We start from the raw sequence: 19594 nt of genomic DNA, 5'->3' as shown, positions 1-19594 counted from the left end.
CCTCATCCACACAGTCCCCAACCCCCTGCTCCGTACAGTCCCCCTGGTTCATACAGTCCCCGACCCTCTGGCCCATACAGTCCCCTTGGTCCATACAGTCCCTCACCCCTGCTCCATACAGTCCGCAATCCTCTGGTCCATACAGTCCCCTTGGTCCATACAGTCCCCAACCCGCTGATCAATACAGTCTCCCACTCCCTGCTCTGTACAGTCCCCAACCCCCTGGTCAATACTCCCTCCCCCCCCGGCCTATATAGTCACTCACTTCCCTGTCCATACAGTCCCCTTGGCCCATACAGTCCCCAAGCCCCTACTTTGTACAGTCCCCCGGGTCCATACAGTCCCCAACCCCCAGTCAATACACTCTCTGACCCCCTGGTCCATACAATCTCCCCCCCAGCCTATACAGTCACTCACTTCCCTGTCCATACAGTCCCCTTGGTCCATACAGTTCCCAACCCCCTGATCCGTACAGTCCCACAGGTCCATACACTCCCAACCCCTGGTCAATACAGTCCCCCCAGTCCCCAACCCCCCAGCCTATACAGTCACTCATCTCCCTATCCATACAGTCTCCTTGGTCCATATAGTCCCCGATCCTCCAGTCCATGCAGTCCCCCCTAGTCGCTCACTTCCCTGTCCATACAGTCCCTGCCCCCACCCCACATCATCCAGCACCATCGTCTGAGCGTGACACCATCATTCCAGGCTTGTGCCCTCTTTCTCCGGGGGGCGGGGGGAGCAGAACCCGCAATTTCCGTACCTGATGCGCAAGGGCTCCAGCCTCCAGAGGGAGCGGGCGTGGGTGCAAACACCGCCGCCCTCGTAGGTCACCACCCTGCCGACGAGAGAGGGGGAGTGTTGGGGGTGTGGGGGGGAACCGAGCTAGGCCCCCCCAATCCATGGGAACGCAGGCCAGATCTGGCCACCTCAGCTCACCACGGAACAGGCCGATCTCCTAAAGACCCAGTCGGGTCCCAGCGGAGACAGGCCCTGAAGGCGCCAACGGAGACTGGGGTTTCCCCCATTGGGCCAGGCGCTGCACAGACACATAACAAGAGACAGTCCCTGCCCTGAAAAGCTGGCCAAGGGTGGGAGGGGAAACTGAGGCACAGAGAGGGTTGTGACTCGCCTGAAGTTGCCCAGCAGGGCAGGGCAGAGCCAGGAACAGAACCCAGGAGCCTGGCCCCTCCTCTTCCAGCGCTGCCCCTCCCCTGGGTTACACGACCACGTCGCCCTCCATCCCCCGGCCCAGGTAGGGACCCCCAGGCCACGCCCTTAGCTAGAGCTCCCAGTGCCAAAGGCCACAGGTTCGCGCCCCGCTGGGGTGGGTGTTGAATCATCCTCCGGGCCATACCTGCGCTCTTCCTCGCCCTGCTCGCTGGAGGAGATGGTGAGGCATTCGTCCATGTGCCCGTGGAAGAGACGCATGACATGACCCCCCGTCACGTACCCTGGCAGGAGAGGGGAAACCAGCGAATGTCAGTGCAGGGGCGGGGAGGGCCAATGAGGCAGGGAACCCAGGAGTTCTGGCTCCCAGTCATTCCCCCCCCCCCCGCTGTAACCACCAGACCCCACTCCCCTCCCAGAACCAGAGATAGAACCCAGGAGTCCTGGCACCCAGCACACCCCCCGGTTTAACCGATGGACCCCACTCCCCTCGCAGAGCTGGGGTAGAACCCAGGAGTCCTGGCACCCAGCACACCCCCCGGTTTAACCAATGGACCCCACTCCCCTCGCAGGGCTGGGGTAGAACCCAGGAGTCCTGGCACCCAGCACACCCCCCGGTTTAACCAATGGACTCCACTCCCCTCGCAGAGCTGGGGTAGAACCCAGGAGTCCTGGCACCCAGCACACCCCCCGGTTTAACCAATGGACCCCACTCCCCTCACAGAGCTGGGGTAGAACCCAGGAGTCCTGGCCCTCTCCCTTCTCTCTCCTATCAGAGGGGCAGGAAGTCGCCTCCACCTAGGGACCTGCAGCCCCCCAGCTGCTAGTGTCATGGCCGCGGTCTCAGGGGCTGCCCACAGGGCTGGCATGGGGCAGGGGATCCCAGGGCCGGCAGCGGGAACCCACAATCCCTGGGAGCAGGGTGGGGGGAAACTGACCTTCCTCGCAGCCTGAGCAGATGGGGTTCATGTTCCAGAGCGTCTGCATGAAGGAGGCGTCGGCCTGCAGGTCCCCGCTGGCCGTGGAGAGGTGCTGGGCGGAGGTAGAGAGACAGAAAGGTGGGGGGGGGGGTTGGCGGAGGGCCACGGGAGACAGCTGTCTGCACCAGCGCGAACCCAGGAGTCCGGGCCCAGAACCACCTGCCTCTCCCACATACCTGTACCTGGGGTCTCCTCATTGGGTCAGCAGACCCATGCATGGGGGGCTTGCACATCCATGCATGGATGCAGCCACACACATGCACAGGGGGCTTGCACACCCATGCACAGATGCAGCCACACACCCACTCTGATATACACATCCACACACACAACCCCTTGCACACGTGCAAACACATCTATGCCCCACACATGTGCATGCACACAACACACATGCACACCCAGGCACACACACACATATGCACACCCGTGTGCACAGCCCTACTCACCAGGTAGCGCTCGGAGGAGACGCTGACCAAGATGAGATCGTCCCCAACTCGAACCTTTTCACCCTCTGACCGTTGCTTGGAGGCGGGGTGGATGATCCACCAGCAGGCTTCCCCTGGGGTCAGGACACAGACAGGGCACGGGTGCAACCAGCAGCCAGAGGGGCAGGGAGGGGATAGGCCCAGGGACAGCCCTGGTCCCCCTCCCGATTCACAGGAGCCCCCCCGCCCCGCTGCACTCCCTTGGGCACCACAAAGGTTGGAACGTGGGGACCACCTGGCCCTGGACCCTCCCGCCAGCCCAGGGCACCAGGGCAGGAACCTGGCACTACTGGACTGCAACAGGGCTGGGATTCTCCCCATGGCGGCACAGCCCAGCAGCAGGGAATCCCCCCACCCCACTCCGGGAACTGTGGGGACGTAGGTGCCCCACTCCTCCTCCTCCTCCTCTCTTTAATCTGATCACAGGCAGGCGCCGGCCAAGTCCCCTTTGAGGGTTTGCCAGCTGACCATGGGGCTCTGCATCTGAACCCCTGGGGTCAGGGAGTCAGGGCTTAAGGGGCGCGTTGCCAACCCAGCAGGAAGGTGGCAGGCGTGCAGCTGGCATAGGCCCCGCGGCCGGGCAAATGTGGACGAACCATGACAGTATGAATGGAAACACTTGGCGGCTACACAGCGCTGCATGCTGGGCATGTGGGGAAACTAAGGCACAGAGTAGGGCAGGGACTTGACCCAGGTCACATGGTGATCTGAGTCTGAGAAGGGGTGGGGCCTAGTGCTGGGAGCCAGGACTCCTGAGTTCTACCCACAGCTCTGGGCTGGGAGTGGGGTCTACTGGTTAGAGTGAGGGGACCAGGAACCAAGACTCTCAGGTTCTATCCCCTGCTGTGGAGGGTAGGGTCTAGGAGTTACAGCAAGGGGACCAGGAGCCAGAACTCCAGGGTTCTAATCCCCCTGGCTTGCTGGCTGAGCTTGGACAAGTCACTGCCCCTGTATGTGCCTCAGTTTCCCCAACAGCAGTGTCTGTGCAGCACCATGCACAATCAAATCCCAGTCCAGGGGTGTGGCTTCCAGGTACTACCATAATACATTTAATTAAGAGCAATGAAAATGTCCAGCATTGCAATGGGTTCTGGGCCATGGCTGGGGCTCCCAGGTGCTACCATAATACACCTAAACAACAACCTCTGCATTGTCGGTCGTGCCACCCCTACCTGAGGCGTCCTCCTGGAGCCCCACATCGAAGGCCAGTTTGTCCATCAGGGAGCGGGACGTGGTCAGGCAGCTCAGGTACTGTCAGGGCAGGAGGCAGCAGGGTTAGTAGGGAGCGGAGCTGACACCGCCTGGCGGTGAGGACGTTGGAGTGGGAGCCAGGACTCCTGGGTTCCATCCCCGTCTTTCGGAGGGTCTGACGGAGTGGGGGATTTTCTTACAGGTTTGCACGAACACTGCGTGTGCCTCAGTTTCCCTGGGTGCTGCGTGTGTAACGAGGGGCTGGGAGGGGGGTTGTTGTGCAGGACCAGGTGTGACCTCACCTGGCAGCAGGACCCTGACAACAGTCTGGAAATTGGGTACCCAGCAACTAGTGCCCAGGAGGCCTCCCTGCCCCCCGGACCAGCCAGCCGGTTCTGGCAAGTGGGCTGAAAACAAGCTGAGCAGAGAGGACCCTGTGACCTTCCCAGCCCAGCTGGGTCCAGCCAGCAGAGGAACAAAGGCCCCCTGGCCTGTTTACCTGGGATTTAAGACAAAGGATGGAGGAGGAGCAGTTGGGGGAGGGGACATGGGGGGGTCGGCTGGACTGGGGACAAGGAGCAGCCAGAGCCCACCTGAGCTGGGTCAGACCCAGCTGGTTGGGGCTGAGAGCGGCTAAGCCCGAGGGCCCTGAACTGCCCAGGCTGCATCCAGACGTTCAATAAGCCTCCTGTTTGATGCTGGCGGAGAGGCAGTGCAGTCTGGAGATTGGGGGGGAGGGTTGCTCCCGGGGTCCAGGGGGCCCAAAGTGAGGAGACTCCCTGAGGGGGCCCACGGGAAAGAGAGGCCAGCTGGAGAAGGGCCGAGAAGGGCATCACACAAAGCGGGCTCCTCCCAGGGGCTGTACGGAGCCAAGAGCGGGGGTCCAGGGCTCTTGATGGGGCTCCAGGCTCAGCCGGACACGCTGCGGAGAGACGCAGGGCTGCGAAATGGGGCCGGAGAACTGACCCGGGACAGCTCACATCTGGCATTTGCTCCTGGCAGATACGTGCTGCGCCCCATCACCCCTTGGCATTCCCTGGAATGTGCCCCGTGGCGCAGGCATGGAACGCATTACATGGGTGTTTAAAATAGAGCCGTCCGGCCTGAAAGCCTGTGATGCAAAACAGCCCCAGCTGTGGGCAGGACCCTGGAGGGCAAAAGGTTGCAGGGCCCTGGCAGAGGCACGGGCAGAAGGGCATTTGGGGCGGTGCCAACAGAGCGTTTGGGCACAGAAAGAAGCCAGTGGAGGAAAATGAGGAAGCGAAAGGCCGGAGCTGCTGAAGGAGCAGCACCGGAAAACGGCACCATCCCCTGCGCCAGGTGAGTGCCCAGTGCCTTAGGCGCCCGGGGGAGATGCAGGAAAGAGCAGTGTCTGCCGTGCTGCCCTGGGAAAAGGAGTGACCCCAGCTGCTGGACCCATCACCCCGGCACCCCACCCAGCACGCGTACCCACCCGACACCCCAGCTGCTGGGCCCATCACCCCAGCGTCCTGCGCAGCACACGTACCCACCCTGCACTGCACCCCAGCCAATGGGCCCATCACCCCGGCTTCCCGCCCAGCACACGTACCCACCCTGCACTGCCCCTCCGCCCTGTGCCCATCACCCCGGCATCCCACCCAGCATGCATACCCACCCTGCACTGCACCCCAGCTGCTGGGCCCATCACCCCGGCGCCCCACCCAGCACACGTACCCACCCTGCACTGCACCCCAGCCAATGGGTTCCATCACCCCGGCTTCCCGCCCAACACGCATACCCATCCTGCACTGCCCCCCGGCCCTGTGCCCATCACCCCGGTGTCCCAGCCAGCATGCGTACCCACCCTGCACCGCACCCCAGCCGCTTGGCCCATCACCCCGGCATCCCGTCCTGCTTTGCACAGCTCCCGCTCTGCCCCTCCCACCCCATCACTCACCATGGCGCTGTGGGAATGGCGGAGCAGGATGGCATGGCCGTAGAGCAGGGTCCTGTGCCCGCCGCCCTGTGAAGACTGGGGTGTAGCAGATAAGAGGAGGTGGCCGTCAGTGAGGGAACTCAGAGCCTGCCGAAGGCCGGGTGAGACCAACAACTCGGGGAGCTGCCGGAGGGGCTAATTACAGCTGAACTCATCTCTCTGGGGACTCACTTACCGCTGACCTGAGCTGGATTCAGACCAGTGACTCAGGGCTCCCGGGTGCCACAGCCCATGAGCAACGCCGCCCCCCTTCTTCCCCTCCCCAGCCCCGAGAATCCAGCCCCAAGAATCCAGCCCCGGTTTAAAGGGCCAGGGCAGAGTGCTGCCCGGCTGACCTGATGTGGCATCGAGCCCTTGTCTCTCTCCCCAGGCACCGAGGAGTGCGGCTGGTAGCCCTGGCCCCCCTCCTGAGTCGAAAAACCACCTCCCTGCTGCATCCCCTTGGGCACCGCGAAGGCTGGAACGTGGGGGCCACCCTGCCCTGGATCCTCCCACCAGCCCAGGGCACCAGGGCAGGAACCTGGCCTTACTGGACTGCAACAGGGCTGGGCCTCACCCCATGGCGGCACAGCCCGGCACCTGGGAACCCCCCACCCCGCTCCGGGAACTGGGGGGGCATCCATCCTAAGTCAGCTCCCCCAACCCTCATGAGAGCCAGTGCCACCCCTTCCCCCCACCCCCCACACTGTCCGACGGAAAGGCCGGGCCCTGCAGGCTGGAGTCCAGGTACGGATCTAGTCTGGCATGGGAAATGCTGGATACCAGGTGACACCCCCCAACGCCCACTGACCCACCCGGGCCACACGAGATTGCTGTTATTACCTGGCACCTGCCAACCGAACATTATCAATTGGCACCATGAATAATAGCAGCTCTGGTTCTACAGTCCATAGGCCAGATTACTAGAGTATATACGGTCATTGTTTTACAAATCATATTACTAGAACATATACGGTCACTACTGGGCAGGCCATATTGTGAGAGCATATGTGGTCCCTATTGCATGGGCCATGTTACTCGACTATACATGGTCATTATTGTACAGGCCTTATTACTAGTGTATATATGGTGATTATTGCAAGGGCCAGTTATAGGGCCATCCCACTACGTATAATCATGATAACATGGGCCATGGCACGTGGTCACAGCCTGTGCCCTATTACCATGTATAATCATATAACATGGCCTATTATATGATTATTAAACAGAAATATTACCATATATGAGGACTGTGCATGTTATGCCCACATTAATGCCCGGGCCTTATTGCTGTATATGATCAGTGTTACACAGGCCATCTCATATAGTCAATATTAGCTGGGCCATATTGCTGTATATGGTCAGTGTTATGCAGACCATCTCATAGAGTCAATATTGCCTAGGCCGTATTGCTGTATATGGTCAGCGTTATGCAGGACATCTCATACAGTCAATATTACCTGGGCCATATTGCTGTATATGATCAATGTTACATGGGCCATCTCATATAGTCAATATTGCCGAGGCTGTATTGCTGTATATGGTCAGTGTTACGCGAGCCATCTCGTATAGTCAATATTGCCTGGGCTATATTGCTGTATATGGTCAGTGTTATGCAGGCCATCTCATACAGTTAATATTGCCTGGGCCGTATTGCTGTATATGGTCAGTATTATGCGAGCCATCTCATACAGTCAATATTGCCCAGGCCGTATTGCTGTATATGGTCGGTGTTACATGGGCCATCTCATATAGTCAATATTGGCTGGGCCATATTGCTGTATATGGTCAGTGTTATGCAGGCCATCTCATACAGTTAATATTGCCTGGGCCGTATTGCTGTATATGGTCAGTATTATGCAAGCCATCTCATACAGTCAATATTGCCCAGGCCGTATTGCTGTATATGGTCGGTGTTACATGGGCCATCTCATACAGTCAATATTGGCTGGGCCATATTGCTGTATATGGTCAGTGTTATGCAGGCCATCTCATATAGTCAATATTGCCTGGGCTGTATTGAAGTAATATGATCAGTATTATGTGGGCCTGGCACGCTCCTTATTTCACTATAATAAGCTGCTGGTGGCAAGGGCCATATTGTTGTATATGGGCATGGTACCGCTCTGTTATATGAGCCCTCCTGGCCCCTCTGCCGTGCGCCGTCTCAACCCACGGCTAGTGGGGTAAAGAGGCTCAGAGAGACGCTGCGTCAGAAACCTCCACTCCCAGCATGCCGTGCAAGGCCATGGGGCAGATAAGATGTGCTGCCTCAGCCCACCCCCCAGCTCTGCATAGTGCCCCACGCTGGGGGGCCCAGCCTGTTGGCATTTAGGGACCATGCGGTGAAGGGAGGGATGGTGGAGGATGGCATCAAAACAGCACCGCAACTGGGAATGGGGGGGGGCTAGTGAGGGAGGAGGGGTCACGGGGAGATGGAGTGAAGGATGGAGGGGGAGGGGGCTGCCAGGAAGGAAAGGGTTACTCAGGGGAGGCGCTGGGGTTTCCACCTTGTCTGAATCGGGATAAAAGGGGAATGATGGAGGCTCCTTTGTTCCCACCACCCAACTCCACCCAGGGATCTCAATGCACGGCCCAAACCCGGCCACTGCACTGCATGGTACGTGAGGGACCCCTCGCCTGGCGCTGGGATGCAGCTGCCTCTGGAGTGGGGCATGGGGGCCATTTAGACAAGGACCCCTCACCCACTGCTGAGATGCAGCAGCCTCTGGGGTGGGGAATGGGGGTTGTTTATACAGGGAACCCTTCCCTGGTGCTGAGATGCGTCCATTTATAGGGCAGGGCCTGGGGGCTGTTCATACAGGGACCCTTCGCCTGGCCCTGAGATGCAGCTGCCTCTGAGGCTGAGTGTGGGAGCTGTTTATACAGGGACCCCTTGCCCACTGCTGAGATGCACCCAACTCTGGGGTGGGGCACAGAGGCTAGTTATACAGGGACCCCATGCCTGGCACTGGGAGTTAGTGGTTAGAGCAGGAGGACTGAGAGTCAGAACTCCTGAGTCCCCTTTCTAGTTTTGTCACATACTCAGTGTGTGGACTCAGGCAAACACTCCCCTGGCGCAGAGGCCGTGGGGCAGCATCCGACTGGCAAAGCACTCGGGGACCCTTCGGCGGCTGAGCATAGGGGCATGATCAACATCGTCCTCTGGGACACAAATCAAGAGGGCTTGTGAGAGCTTCAGGAGACAGTGTCTGCCCTGGCCTCATGGGAACGGCCCTTGGGGGGCTCCAGCCGAGACAGCGGGGGTCCTGTTTGGGCACCCTAGCTCCCAAGGGGACGCTCTGTTCTCCAGAGCGGCTGCCAGGGGGAGCAGGTGGGAACCCCAGCGGATGCACATGGGAGATGGTGGGGGGTGTTTAGGAAGGGGGGGGGTCACTGCAGTGAAATTGGCACATACCCACTTGTCCAAGTCGACACCCTAGAGCGTCGGCAGATGGGTGGAGAAGCAAACGAGAGAGAAAGGGAGAAGAGAAGAGATGAACTGACCGCCTGCCGGGGGGGGGCTGGCGGGGACTCCCATCCAGGGCATTGCAGAGCCTCCCCAGCTCCACCTCACCCTGAGCAAAGGGCACAGGATAACCCACGGGCAGAGGGTGAGGGGAAAGGGGGGGACAGTCAAAAAAGCCGCCTGGACCAGGCCTTTTCCTCCCAACTCGCCGGCGGCCTGGGGAACTCCCCACCACTAGACATTCCTGTGCTCGGCAGGGCTACCGAAAAGGCGTGCCCAAGCCCGAGAGAGAGAATGGAGAGGGGACCCAGAGGAGCCAGGGGGCCTCCGAGGGCTGCTCGTCATGGGGGTCAGGAGGGAACGTCCCATGGGGCAGAGATTCTGGGCCATTCCTTAGAAGCAGCCGGTGACAGGCTCCTGGGCTGGATGGGCCCCTCGTTCTGCTCCAGCCCATTCTACCCAGCCCTGAGACTCATCCTGCATTTCCCTTCCCCGATCGCTTCATTCCCTCTTCCCTGGCCCCCTGGCCCCCCCCACTGCCCCCCGTCTCCCCCTCTGTCCCCTAGCATCCGCTGTACACCCCAGGGAGCCCCAGACACCCGTAGGGCCGACGGGCACAGCCAGAGGACGGAGAGAGGGCCTCCCCTTTCTCCCCCAGGCAATGCCCCCCTCAGCTCGTCCCCCCACGCTCACCTCGCTGCCCACCTCCATGGTGTTTGCCAGCATCTCCTGCAGGGCGCGGACGGAGAGCGACTGCTCCAAGATGAAGCAGCAGATAGCCAGGTCCGGGGGGACATTCTGCGGGGAGAGAGGAACAGGGTCAGAGAGGGGTCTGCCGTCCCCCATGGGGAACCAGACACGCAGCCCTGGAGCCACGGCCTCAAGGGGAGTGGTGGGGGAAGCCGGAGAGGACTGGAGGGGATGTGTGTGTCATAGCACCCGCCCAGGGAGAGTCTCCCGCAGGGGGCTGTCGCTCTGGGCAGAGGAAGGGGCTGAGGGAACTGAGATTCTGGCTGCAAAGGGGGGTGGGAGATGGGGAGGGGTTCAGGCTGCACGTTCGCTTCCTCCTCCCCGGCCTGGGGCCCAGCGAGGATGGGGGGAACAGGGGCTCCGGGGGCTCACCTGGGCGTTGGAGGTCGACTCCAGGAAGCAGAGGCGGTTGCCAAAGCCCTCGGCCGCCAGGCACAGTTTGAGTTGCTCCTTGAGGATGGTGGCGGAGCACTGCAGGACGACTTCATCCTCCTGGGGCAGGGAGACATGGGGGGGGGGTGCTCAGGACTCCTGGGTTCTACCCCAGCTTGGAGGGGGGCGCAGTGGGGGGGGAAATGAGAGAGCCAGGACTCCTGGGTTCTATCCCAGGTTCTGCCACTGGGCCGAACCCCTCCATGCTCCCGTCCCCCACCTTGTAACATGGGAAGGGCCTCGAGGGCTGACAGGGGCTGGGGGTGGGTTACAGGGCCATGGGGGAGGGGGACTGACAGCTGGGGGGGTATGGATCTCCCCCCACTTGTGATTGTGCAATCATCAGGAATCAACCCCAGGAGTCCTGACTTGCAGCCCCTTGCTCGATCCCCTAGACCCCGCTCCCCTTTGGTGCTGGCGGGGGACAGATTCCTGCAGAGCCACAGCCCCCCCGCACCATGCAACACACTGAACAGACCCTGCAGGTCCCCCCAAAATGCCCCTTCCCCTCCGCCTGGGGGGATCAGGGCAGGTTCCGCCGCTCAGGCCAGAGGTAAGCAAGTCTCTGAGAGCAGCCACCTGTGCCAAGGCTCCAGGACTCACGGGCACCTGGCCCTGCCCGTCAATGGGGGGATCCCCCCCCGCACGCTGGCTCTCCCCTATACACTGCACTTGGAGAGACAGTCGGCTGCTCCAGCAGCGTCAAACCGGAGTCACTCCGGATCTACCCCAGCTCAGGCAGGGTCAGGCCCGGCTGCGTTCAGCCTGCTCTGCCAGGGCTAATTAGCCCCCTGGGGCTGCAGGGGCGGGCGAAGGCTCAGACAAGAGAGAGAGCCTGTGGAGGGGTGTGGGGGGGCACATTCAACCGAGCGGCAGCAGCAGGCTGGGGGGTGCCAGCCCAGGTGTCAGGAGAAGGACTCGGAGCAGAATTCTTTGCCCGGGGCACCCGCCCAGTGCCAGCGGGCACCTCGCCTCCTGCCTACAGGCGCTCATTATCCCCACACGCTGGGAGTTAGAGCCAGGGGGAGGGGGGATGGGCTGGGAGTCAGGTCTCCTGGGTTCTCTCGCCAGCTCTGGGAGTGGTTAGCGCAGGGGACTCCTGGGTTCTTCCCATTCCCCACCCCCCACCCCAACTTCACCCCCGGGGTGAGGCGCGGGTGCTGTTTATACCGGGAACCTTCATCTGGCACTGGGATGCAGCCACCTCTGGGGCGGGGCACAGGGGCTGGTGAGCAGCTGCCCTGCATTTTAAGACCGGAAGTGAAGGGATACAACAGCCTCTTAAAACGGTAAGGCAGCCAGAGCAGTCGAAGACAACACTGAGGATGGGGGTGGGGGGTCGCGCTTCATTTCGGGGGGGAGCCCCCTGTCATCGGGGGGCAGAGCTCAGTGACCCGCCAGCACCCTGGGGCTCTCATGACGGGCAGGTAGATGCAGTTCCCTCCACATGTCCCAGTCAGGCCCCCCCGCCCCTCCCCACTGCTCTGCTCTCCTCCCCACCTCCCTCCAGGGACCCATCGAGGTGCATTCCCACCCCCCAACTGCCTCCCCACCCACATAGGGTGCTCCCTCCGCATTGCCCTGCCTGGGCCAACTCCGGTTACAAGACAGGTGCCATTTCCACAGAGGAATGTGCTGGGCCAGCCCCCGCTGTGCTACCATTCCTCCCCCTGTGGGGAGATCAGCCCCCCTCCCCGAGCCAGGGCACAGCAATGGGGGGCCTGTCTCCTGCCCTCTGACCTAGGGAGAGGGGTGGCACCGGTGGCTCCTATATTTCCAGAGCCCTACCCACACCATGCAGGCTGTGTTGCCCAGTGTCTGCACCCAGCTGGCATCCTGCCCCATCCACACACCCCGCCCCTCGCCCAAGAACCAGGCCTCCTCCAGAGCCTCTGGGTCCTCAATATACCAGGCCAATGGCACATACACAAAACACCCACCCCCTGAGTATGACAGTAGCACCCCGAGTCCCCCATCGAGATCAGGACCCATCGCGCAGACCCCTACCGAGATCGGGGCCCCATCGTGTCAGGTGTTGCACAGACCCCCACTAAGATCAGGGCCTCATCATGCCAGGCACTGCCCAGACCCCAACCACGAGACAGTCTTTGCCCCACATCTATAGAGCTCTCACAGCCAGAGGAGGGATGATCATCCCCCTTTTATAGATGGAGAAACTGAGGCCCGTGAAGGCCAAGTGACTTAGCCAAGGTCAGCCAGGGAGTTAGCGGCCGAGCTGGGGATTGAACTGAGATCCCTTGGCCCCAGTCTGACGCTGTAACCCCCAGGCCACCTCCCCTCTCAACACAGAACCCCGGGCAGGAGGGGCACACGGAGCCCCTGGCATGGGGGAATGGGGGATCCTGGCATGGAGATGGGGTGGGGTTGCAGAGGGTCCCTGAACTAGCGGGCGGAGGGTGGCCCCGGGGCAATGGAGGCCTGGCAGGAGACCTGGCGTCTCAGTGTTGAAGGCTGGGCCAGCTTGGGGCTTCAGACGCCTGAGAGGGGGACAAGAACCCAGCCCCGGGAGGCAAAGCGGGGAAGGGAACATCCAGCATCCCATGGCCCAGCCCGAGCCCTCCCCAGCCCCCTAGGAACAGTGGGTGCCCCCCAACCTGGCCTGAGCCCCAGCAGACAGATCTGCCTAGTGCCAGGGCTCCAGACTGCCCTGCCCCCCAGGCCCCTCGGCAGCCAGACTCCAGCCGTGATGCGGGAGCCGGGTGAGAACCCAGCTCTGGGCCAGCAGGACCAAGCAGGTGGCACAGAAGTAGGGGGCCAAGGTGGGGCCGTTCCTGCCCCAGCCCCATCCCTGCACCACCCCGAAAATGCCCGGGAGAGGGCAGATCCCTGGCCTGGAAAAGGCTGCGCGGCCCCCACCCGCGGCGGATTTTAAAGAGATGCACACGGCTCGAAATAGACAGCTCCTCTCTGGGGAGGGGGAGCAGCTATTATCAGCGCCATGAAGCAATTACCGAGCCCCAGCCTGGCCCCCCCGCTGGCCCCAGGGGCGGCACTGCCCAGGAACGGGTTTTGAGGACAAGATGGAAGGAAATGGGGAACTGGCTGTGCCCTCCCCACGCCCTTGAGAAATAAGGGGCGTGCCGGGCTTTTAAGGGCAGAGGCGTCTGGGGGGAGATCTGGAAGGAAATGGGACCCCCCCCAATCGCTCCCATCCCCCCCAGCTTAGGCTGGGAGCTTATTTTGGGAGCCTGCACCTGTCAGACACATTCCTGCAAACCCAGCTACGCGCATTGCTGCTGGTGCGGTCTGTGCCTATGCGGGGACCCGCCACAGAGCCCCCCCCCGTCCTCCCCACCTACAGTCACACAGTCCTGGCTCCTGCTAGATCCCACTCCCCTCCCAGAGCCGAGGACAGAACCCAGGAGTCCTGGCTCCCAGCCCCCTGCTCTAACCACTACACCCCACTCCCCTCCCAGAGCTGGGAGAGAACCCAGGAGTCCTGGCTCCCAGCCCTCCTGCTCTGACCACTGGTCCCCACTCCCCTGCCCACAGCTGCAGATGCCCCCCAGGTTGTGTGGCAGTGTCACACGGGCGGGCGGCAGGCGGGATATTTGGTTTCATACACAAACTGGTAGGAAAAATCTAGGCAGCAGCAGATTCCTCCCCTCCCTGCTGCCTCCCCCCATGAACAGCTGAGCTGAATTTAGGACACAGCCCCCCCACCCCACTCTGCCCCAGCCCTGTCTTTTTTCAGAGCATGAAACAAAGTCCTTATATTTCCTGCTGGGGGCACCCAGCACCGGGACCACCCAGGACTGGGGCAGCAGCAGGCTGACTGGAGACCTGCACAGATGCATCTGAATGTGAGCTGTGAGAATACGGTGTACACCCCACCTCTGCCCCACCCCCCTGCTCTAACCACTAAACCCCACTCCCCTCCCAGTGCTGGGTGAGAACCCAGGAGTCCTGGCCCTGAGCCCCCCCTGCTCTAACCACTAGACCCCACTCCCCTCCCAGTGCTGGGCGAGAACCCAGGAGTCCTGACCCCGAGCCCCCACTGCTCTAACTCACCAGACCCCATTCCCCCTCCCAGAGCCAGGGAGAGAACCCAGGAGTCCTGGCTCCCATGCTCCCTCCGGGTTATTTCCTGGGCCCTGTGAGTTTAGCCGCAGCCTTGTCCCCCCGTGGGGATTTTGCTGGGTCCAGGAGCCCCTAGCAGTGACCAGTAGAGGCAGGGGGAGCCCAGCCCCAGCCGTGGCCCTGCGTCCCCTGCTAATGAGGAACGGGGTCCCACCCGCTCCCCAGCAGCCTGGCCTAGTGGTCTTAGCACAGGGCTGGGGAACTGGCTGGAGCAGGGAGTGACCCAGGGGCCTGGGGTGGAGCTGACAGCTGGCCCTGGGGGCATGCCATGGGGCAGCGGCAGACAGGGTGCCAGGCCAAAGGGGCATCAGAGTTATCGTGGGGGCAGAGCGCACTAGGCCATGGGGAATGGGGGGCGGGGGGATCAGGGCTGCTTGGTGCCATCAGGCGCTGGAGGAGGAAGTGTGTCTGCCTGGGGGTTGGGCATGGGACCATGCCCCATGTTGAACCCCTTCCCCCACCACATCTCCTCCCCAACTCAAAGCATCCCAGCCCCACTCCCCCCACTGCATCCCCTCCCCCACCACACTGCATCCCCTCCCCATCTCACTGCATCCCAACCAGGCCCACTCCTCCACTGCATCCCCTCCCCACATCACAGCATCTCAGCCCTGCTCCACCACTGCATCCCCTCCTCACCACACTGCATCTCAGCCAGCCCCGCTCCCTCCACTGCATCCGCTCCCCACCACACTGCAGCCCAACCCCACTGCCTCCTCTGTCTCCTCCCCACTGCAGTGCATCTCAGCCCTGCTCCTCCACTGCATCCCCTCCTCACCACACTGCATCCCAACCAGCCCCACTCCTCCACTGTATCCCCTCCCACACCACACTGCATCCCAACCAGCCCCACTCCTCCACTGCATCCCCTCCCCACATCACAGCATCCCAGCCCTGCTCCCTCCACTGCATCCCCTCCTCACCACACTGCATCTCAGCCAGACCCGCTCCCCCACTGCATCCCCTCCCCACATTGCATCCCAGCCCTGCTCCCCCACTGCATCCCCTCCTCACCACACTGCATCTCAGCCAGCCCCGCTCCCTCCACTGCATCCCCTCCCCACTGCACTGCAGCCCAATCCGACACTCTTCTCTGTGTCCCCTCCCCACCGCACTGCATCCCAGCCCTGCTCCCCCACTGCATCCCTAACCACACAATATCCCAATCCCACTCCCTCCTCTCCCCATCTCATTGCATCCCAACCAGCCCCACTCCTTCACTGCATCCTCTCCCCACATCACACCCCATCCCTCCACTCCATCCCCTCCTCACCACACTGCATCTCAGCCAGCCCCGCTCCCTCTACTGCATCCCCTCTCCACTGCACTGCAGCCCAATCCCACTGCCTCCTCTGTGTCCCCTCCCCACTGCAGTGCATCTCAGCCCTGTTCCCCCACTGCATCCCATACCACACTACATCCCAATCCCACTCCCTTCTCTCCCTACCGCACTGCATCCCAGCCCTGCTCCCCCACTGCATCCCTAACCACATTACATCCCAATCCCACTCCCTCCTCTCCTCACCGCACTGCATCCCAGCCCTACTCCCCCACTGCATCCTCTCCCCACCGCACTGCATCCCAGCCCTGCTCCCCTACTGCATCCCCAATCACACTGCAGCCCAGGAAAGCCATTTCCAAAACAAAGAAAGGCCGGCTACCAAAACCAGAGGACAGGCACTGGGGACTCCCCTCCCCTGCCAGCACAGGTGGCCTCACACCTCCCTCCTCCCCCTCTGTTCGCCCCCCCCCGCCTGGCTTACTCCTTTCTTCACCCCTTCCCCACCACCCCACCCACAACAGCCTTATTCCACTCCCAACATGCCCCCTTTCCCTGCCACCCCAAGCCCTATGCACCCCCCACACCACATCTCACCCCCAAGTCCCAAGCTCCACCCCCACATGCCACACCCTGTCCCAAGCTCTGCCCCTTCATATGCTCCACCCCCCCCATCGGTTTCATTTCACTTTAGATTTGTTATTAATTGGTACAGTTCCCCCCACCCAGGCAGTCCTCGTCGCTGCCCCAGGGCGCAACCAGGGACAGATATCCCCTGAGCCGGGGCCCAGGAGCCAGACAGTTCCAGCACCAGCCAAGCCCCCCCCCCAGATGGGCCACAACCCAGACTGGGGCTCCGCAGGGCTCTGACACCCGGGGGCCCTTTAACGCTTCCATGGGGCTGCCCCCCAGAGCTCCCCTCCCCCCCGCTGGGTGAACGAGTGACCCCCTCCCCCCAGATTCCAGCCATCCTGATGAATGGAGCCAGCTGTCCGCCCAGTTATATAAAGCTCCAGAAACCTGAGCTCAGGGAGCTGGAGTCAGCGTTAACCCCGAGCGGCTGAGGGTCCTTGCGCACACATCCTGCTTCACGCACCCCTCCTCCTTTGCAAATGCACCCCACTCCATGCACCCCTCCTTCCTCGCACACACCCCCTTCATGCACCCTGCTTCCTCCCACAGGCACTCTGCTTCGTGCACCCCTCCTTCCTCACACACATGCCCTGCTTTGCACACCTCTCCTTCCTTGCACACGTATTCCACTTTGCACACCCCTCCTTCCTTGCACAAACCAAATAGCACAACCCAGGGAGAAGTGACACCGGGTATCCACCCAGAGGGGCTCAGGGGACTGCACCGGGCTATTATTAGGTGTTTCACAGTAGCACCCAGAGGCCCGGACAGAGATCAGGCCCCATTGTGCCAGGCGCTGCACAGCCAGGGTGCAAGACACCCCACAGCTCTCCCAGGAACACAGCTCGGCTCTGGAAAGCCCCTGGGTGGGTAGGAGCCAAACAGGGGGATGGGTGGGAACCAGCTCCCTCCCGTTCCCCCTGGCCCCCCCCCCCGCCAATGACACCTGTTGGCAGCCACTGGCTGGTTGGCCCTGACCGAGAGAACCTGGGGTGGGGGGAGAACGGGGCAGAGAGAATGGAGGGGAGAGGCTGAGCCGAACCCTGCCCCCCCGGGGGCTGCTTTCTCCGCACTCCCATGGTATTTATACTGCCTCTGCCCCCCCTTGCTAAAGTCAGCTAATTATCCCATGTCACCATGGAGGGGCTGCTTAACACAGAGCTCAAGGCAACTCCCTGTCCCCTCCCCCATCTCTGCCCCCCCAGGCTCCTTCCCCTCACCCCCATACACTCACTACCCCCCATCCCACTACCCTGTCTCTGCTCCCAGCCCCATGCGCCTCTCCCCCCAACCGCTAGGCAGAGAGGGACCCCAAGGACACGCTGGGCTCACCCTGCCCCCATCTCCTCTGGCCATTCTCCTGGTTGTGCCCTGTCCCAAGTCCCCCTTCCCCCCCTCCCTCACCCCTTCCCCCCTCTTCTCCTTCCCCCTGCTCCCCCTCCCTCACTCCTTCCCCCCTCTGCCCCTTCCCCACTGCTCCCCCTCCCTCACCCCTTCCCCCCTTTGCCCCTTCCGCACTGCCCCCTCCCTCACCCCTTCCCCCTGCTCCCCCTCCATCACCCCTTCTCCCCCTTTGCCCCTTCCCCACCGCTCCCCCTCCCTCACCCTTTCCCCATCGTTCCCCTCCCTCACTCCTCCCCCTTTGTCCCTTCCCCACCGCTCCCCCTCCCTCACCCTTTCCCCATCGTTCCCCTCCCTCACTCCTTCCCCCCTTTGCCCCTTCCCCACCGCTCCCCCTCCCTCACCCTTTCCCCATCGTTCCCCTCCCTCACTCCTCCCCCTTTGTCCCTTCCCCACCGCTCCCCCTCCCTCACCCTTTCCCCATCGTTCCCCTCCCTCACTCCTTCCCCCCTTTGCCCCTTCCCCACCGCTCCCCCTCCCTCACCCTTTCCCCATCGCTCCCCTCCCTCATCCCTTCTCCCCCTTTGCCCCTTCCCCCGCGCTCCCCTCTCCCTCACCCCTTCCCCCCGTCCCCACTCACGGTCCGCAGGAACTGCACATCATCCTCCCCTTCCCCACCCTCGGCCATGGCTGCGGGGGCTGCGGGGCTCGGGCCGGCCGCTCAGCGGGGAGAGCCGGGAGTGAGGGGCCGGGCCGGGCTGCCCGCAGCTGGCGGGGGAGCGGCCCTGGACCCGCCCCCGGCCCCCGCCGATTGGAGGGGGGAGCTGGGGGGGGGCAACGCTGAGAGACGGGATAAGGGGGGAGTCTGGGAGGGGGGGAAGGGGAGATGGAAGAAGTGGGGAAGAGATGGAGGGAGGGGCAGGAGGGGGCGGGGGAAACAAGCCCAAGCGAGGTGGGGGGCAGGTGCCCAGAGAGCGGGTGCAGAGGGAGGGAAGGAGAAAACCAATGATTGAGGGGAGGGGGGCCCCTGCCCCCCAGTGTGTGTGTGGGGGGGGGTGAGATGTGTGTGGCGTCTCTGCCCCCCCCCGCCCCAGGCTGCCCTAGTCTAGTGGGACTCCAGGAAATCCCCTCTTAGAGCCCAGAGCAAGGCTGGGAGCCAGGACTCCTGGGTTCTTTCCCTGGCTCTGGGAGGGGAGTGGGGGCTGGTGGTTAGAGCTGGGAGCCAGGACTCCTGGGTTCTCTCCCTGGCTCTGGGAGGGGAGTGGGGGCTGGTGGTTAGAGCAGGGGGCTGGGAGCTAGGACTCATGGGTTCTCTCCATGGCTCTGGGAGGGGAGTGGGGGTTGGTGGTTAGAGCAGGGGGCTGGGAGCCAGGACTCCTGGGTTCTCTCCCTGGCTCTGGGAGGGCAGTGGGGGCTGGTGGTTAGAGCAGGGGGCTGGGAGCCAGCACTCCTGGGTTCTCTCCCTGGCTCTGGGAGGGGAGTGGGGGCTGGTGGTTAGAGCAGGGGGCTGGGAGCTAGGACTCATGGGTTCTCCCCCCTGCTCTGGGAAAGACAGCTGGTGGGGGGAGGTGTGGGAGCCAGGACTCCTGGGTTCTATTCTCAGCTCTCCCACTGGTTTAGAAGCTAAGGCAGGTGCCTCACCTGGCCAACAGCTCCCTCGGCCCTGTCACAGGTGTTCCCATGCGTCACGGACACCACCGGGCCCTTTGTGTGTGCCTCAGTTTCCCCAATATACTGAGTGTTTAACTATGTGAGGGGAAATAGTGGCTTAATTGCTGCAGGGACCCAGAAGACCAGGTGCAATTGAGGACTGGGTGCTGGGCCCCA

At 62.4% G+C, this 19594-nt stretch overlaps 1 protein-coding gene across 1 annotated transcript in view; it reads right to left on the bottom strand.

Annotated features, from left to right (window-relative positions):
* The window catches only part of RYR1 (ryanodine receptor 1), a 102078-nt gene extending 83582 nt beyond the window's left edge, over positions 1-18496 (bottom strand). The window contains exons 1-10 of the mRNA XM_030544475.1: positions 18408-18496; positions 10354-10473; positions 9925-10029; positions 9181-9201; positions 5745-5819; positions 3808-3886; positions 2597-2709; positions 2109-2202; positions 1358-1454; positions 764-838 (exon numbers count right to left, since the gene is read on the bottom strand). Of these exons, the coding sequence (XP_030400335.1) occupies positions 764-838; positions 1358-1454; positions 2109-2202; positions 2597-2709; positions 3808-3886; positions 5745-5819; positions 9181-9201; positions 9925-10029; positions 10354-10473; positions 18408-18455 (827 nt within the window). The 5' untranslated portion in view covers positions 18456-18496. The remainder of the gene's footprint in view (positions 1-763; positions 839-1357; positions 1455-2108; positions 2203-2596; positions 2710-3807; positions 3887-5744; positions 5820-9180; positions 9202-9924; positions 10030-10353; positions 10474-18407) is intronic.
* Positions 18497-19594: the final 1098 nt, after the last annotated feature.

Source organism: Gopherus evgoodei, unplaced genomic scaffold, assembly GCF_007399415.2.
Source record: "Gopherus evgoodei ecotype Sinaloan lineage unplaced genomic scaffold, rGopEvg1_v1.p scaffold_34_arrow_ctg1, whole genome shotgun sequence".
In the NCBI taxonomy this organism is placed as follows: Eukaryota; Metazoa; Chordata; order Testudines; family Testudinidae; genus Gopherus; species Gopherus evgoodei.
This window is presented reverse-complemented; position numbering and strand designations above follow the sequence as displayed.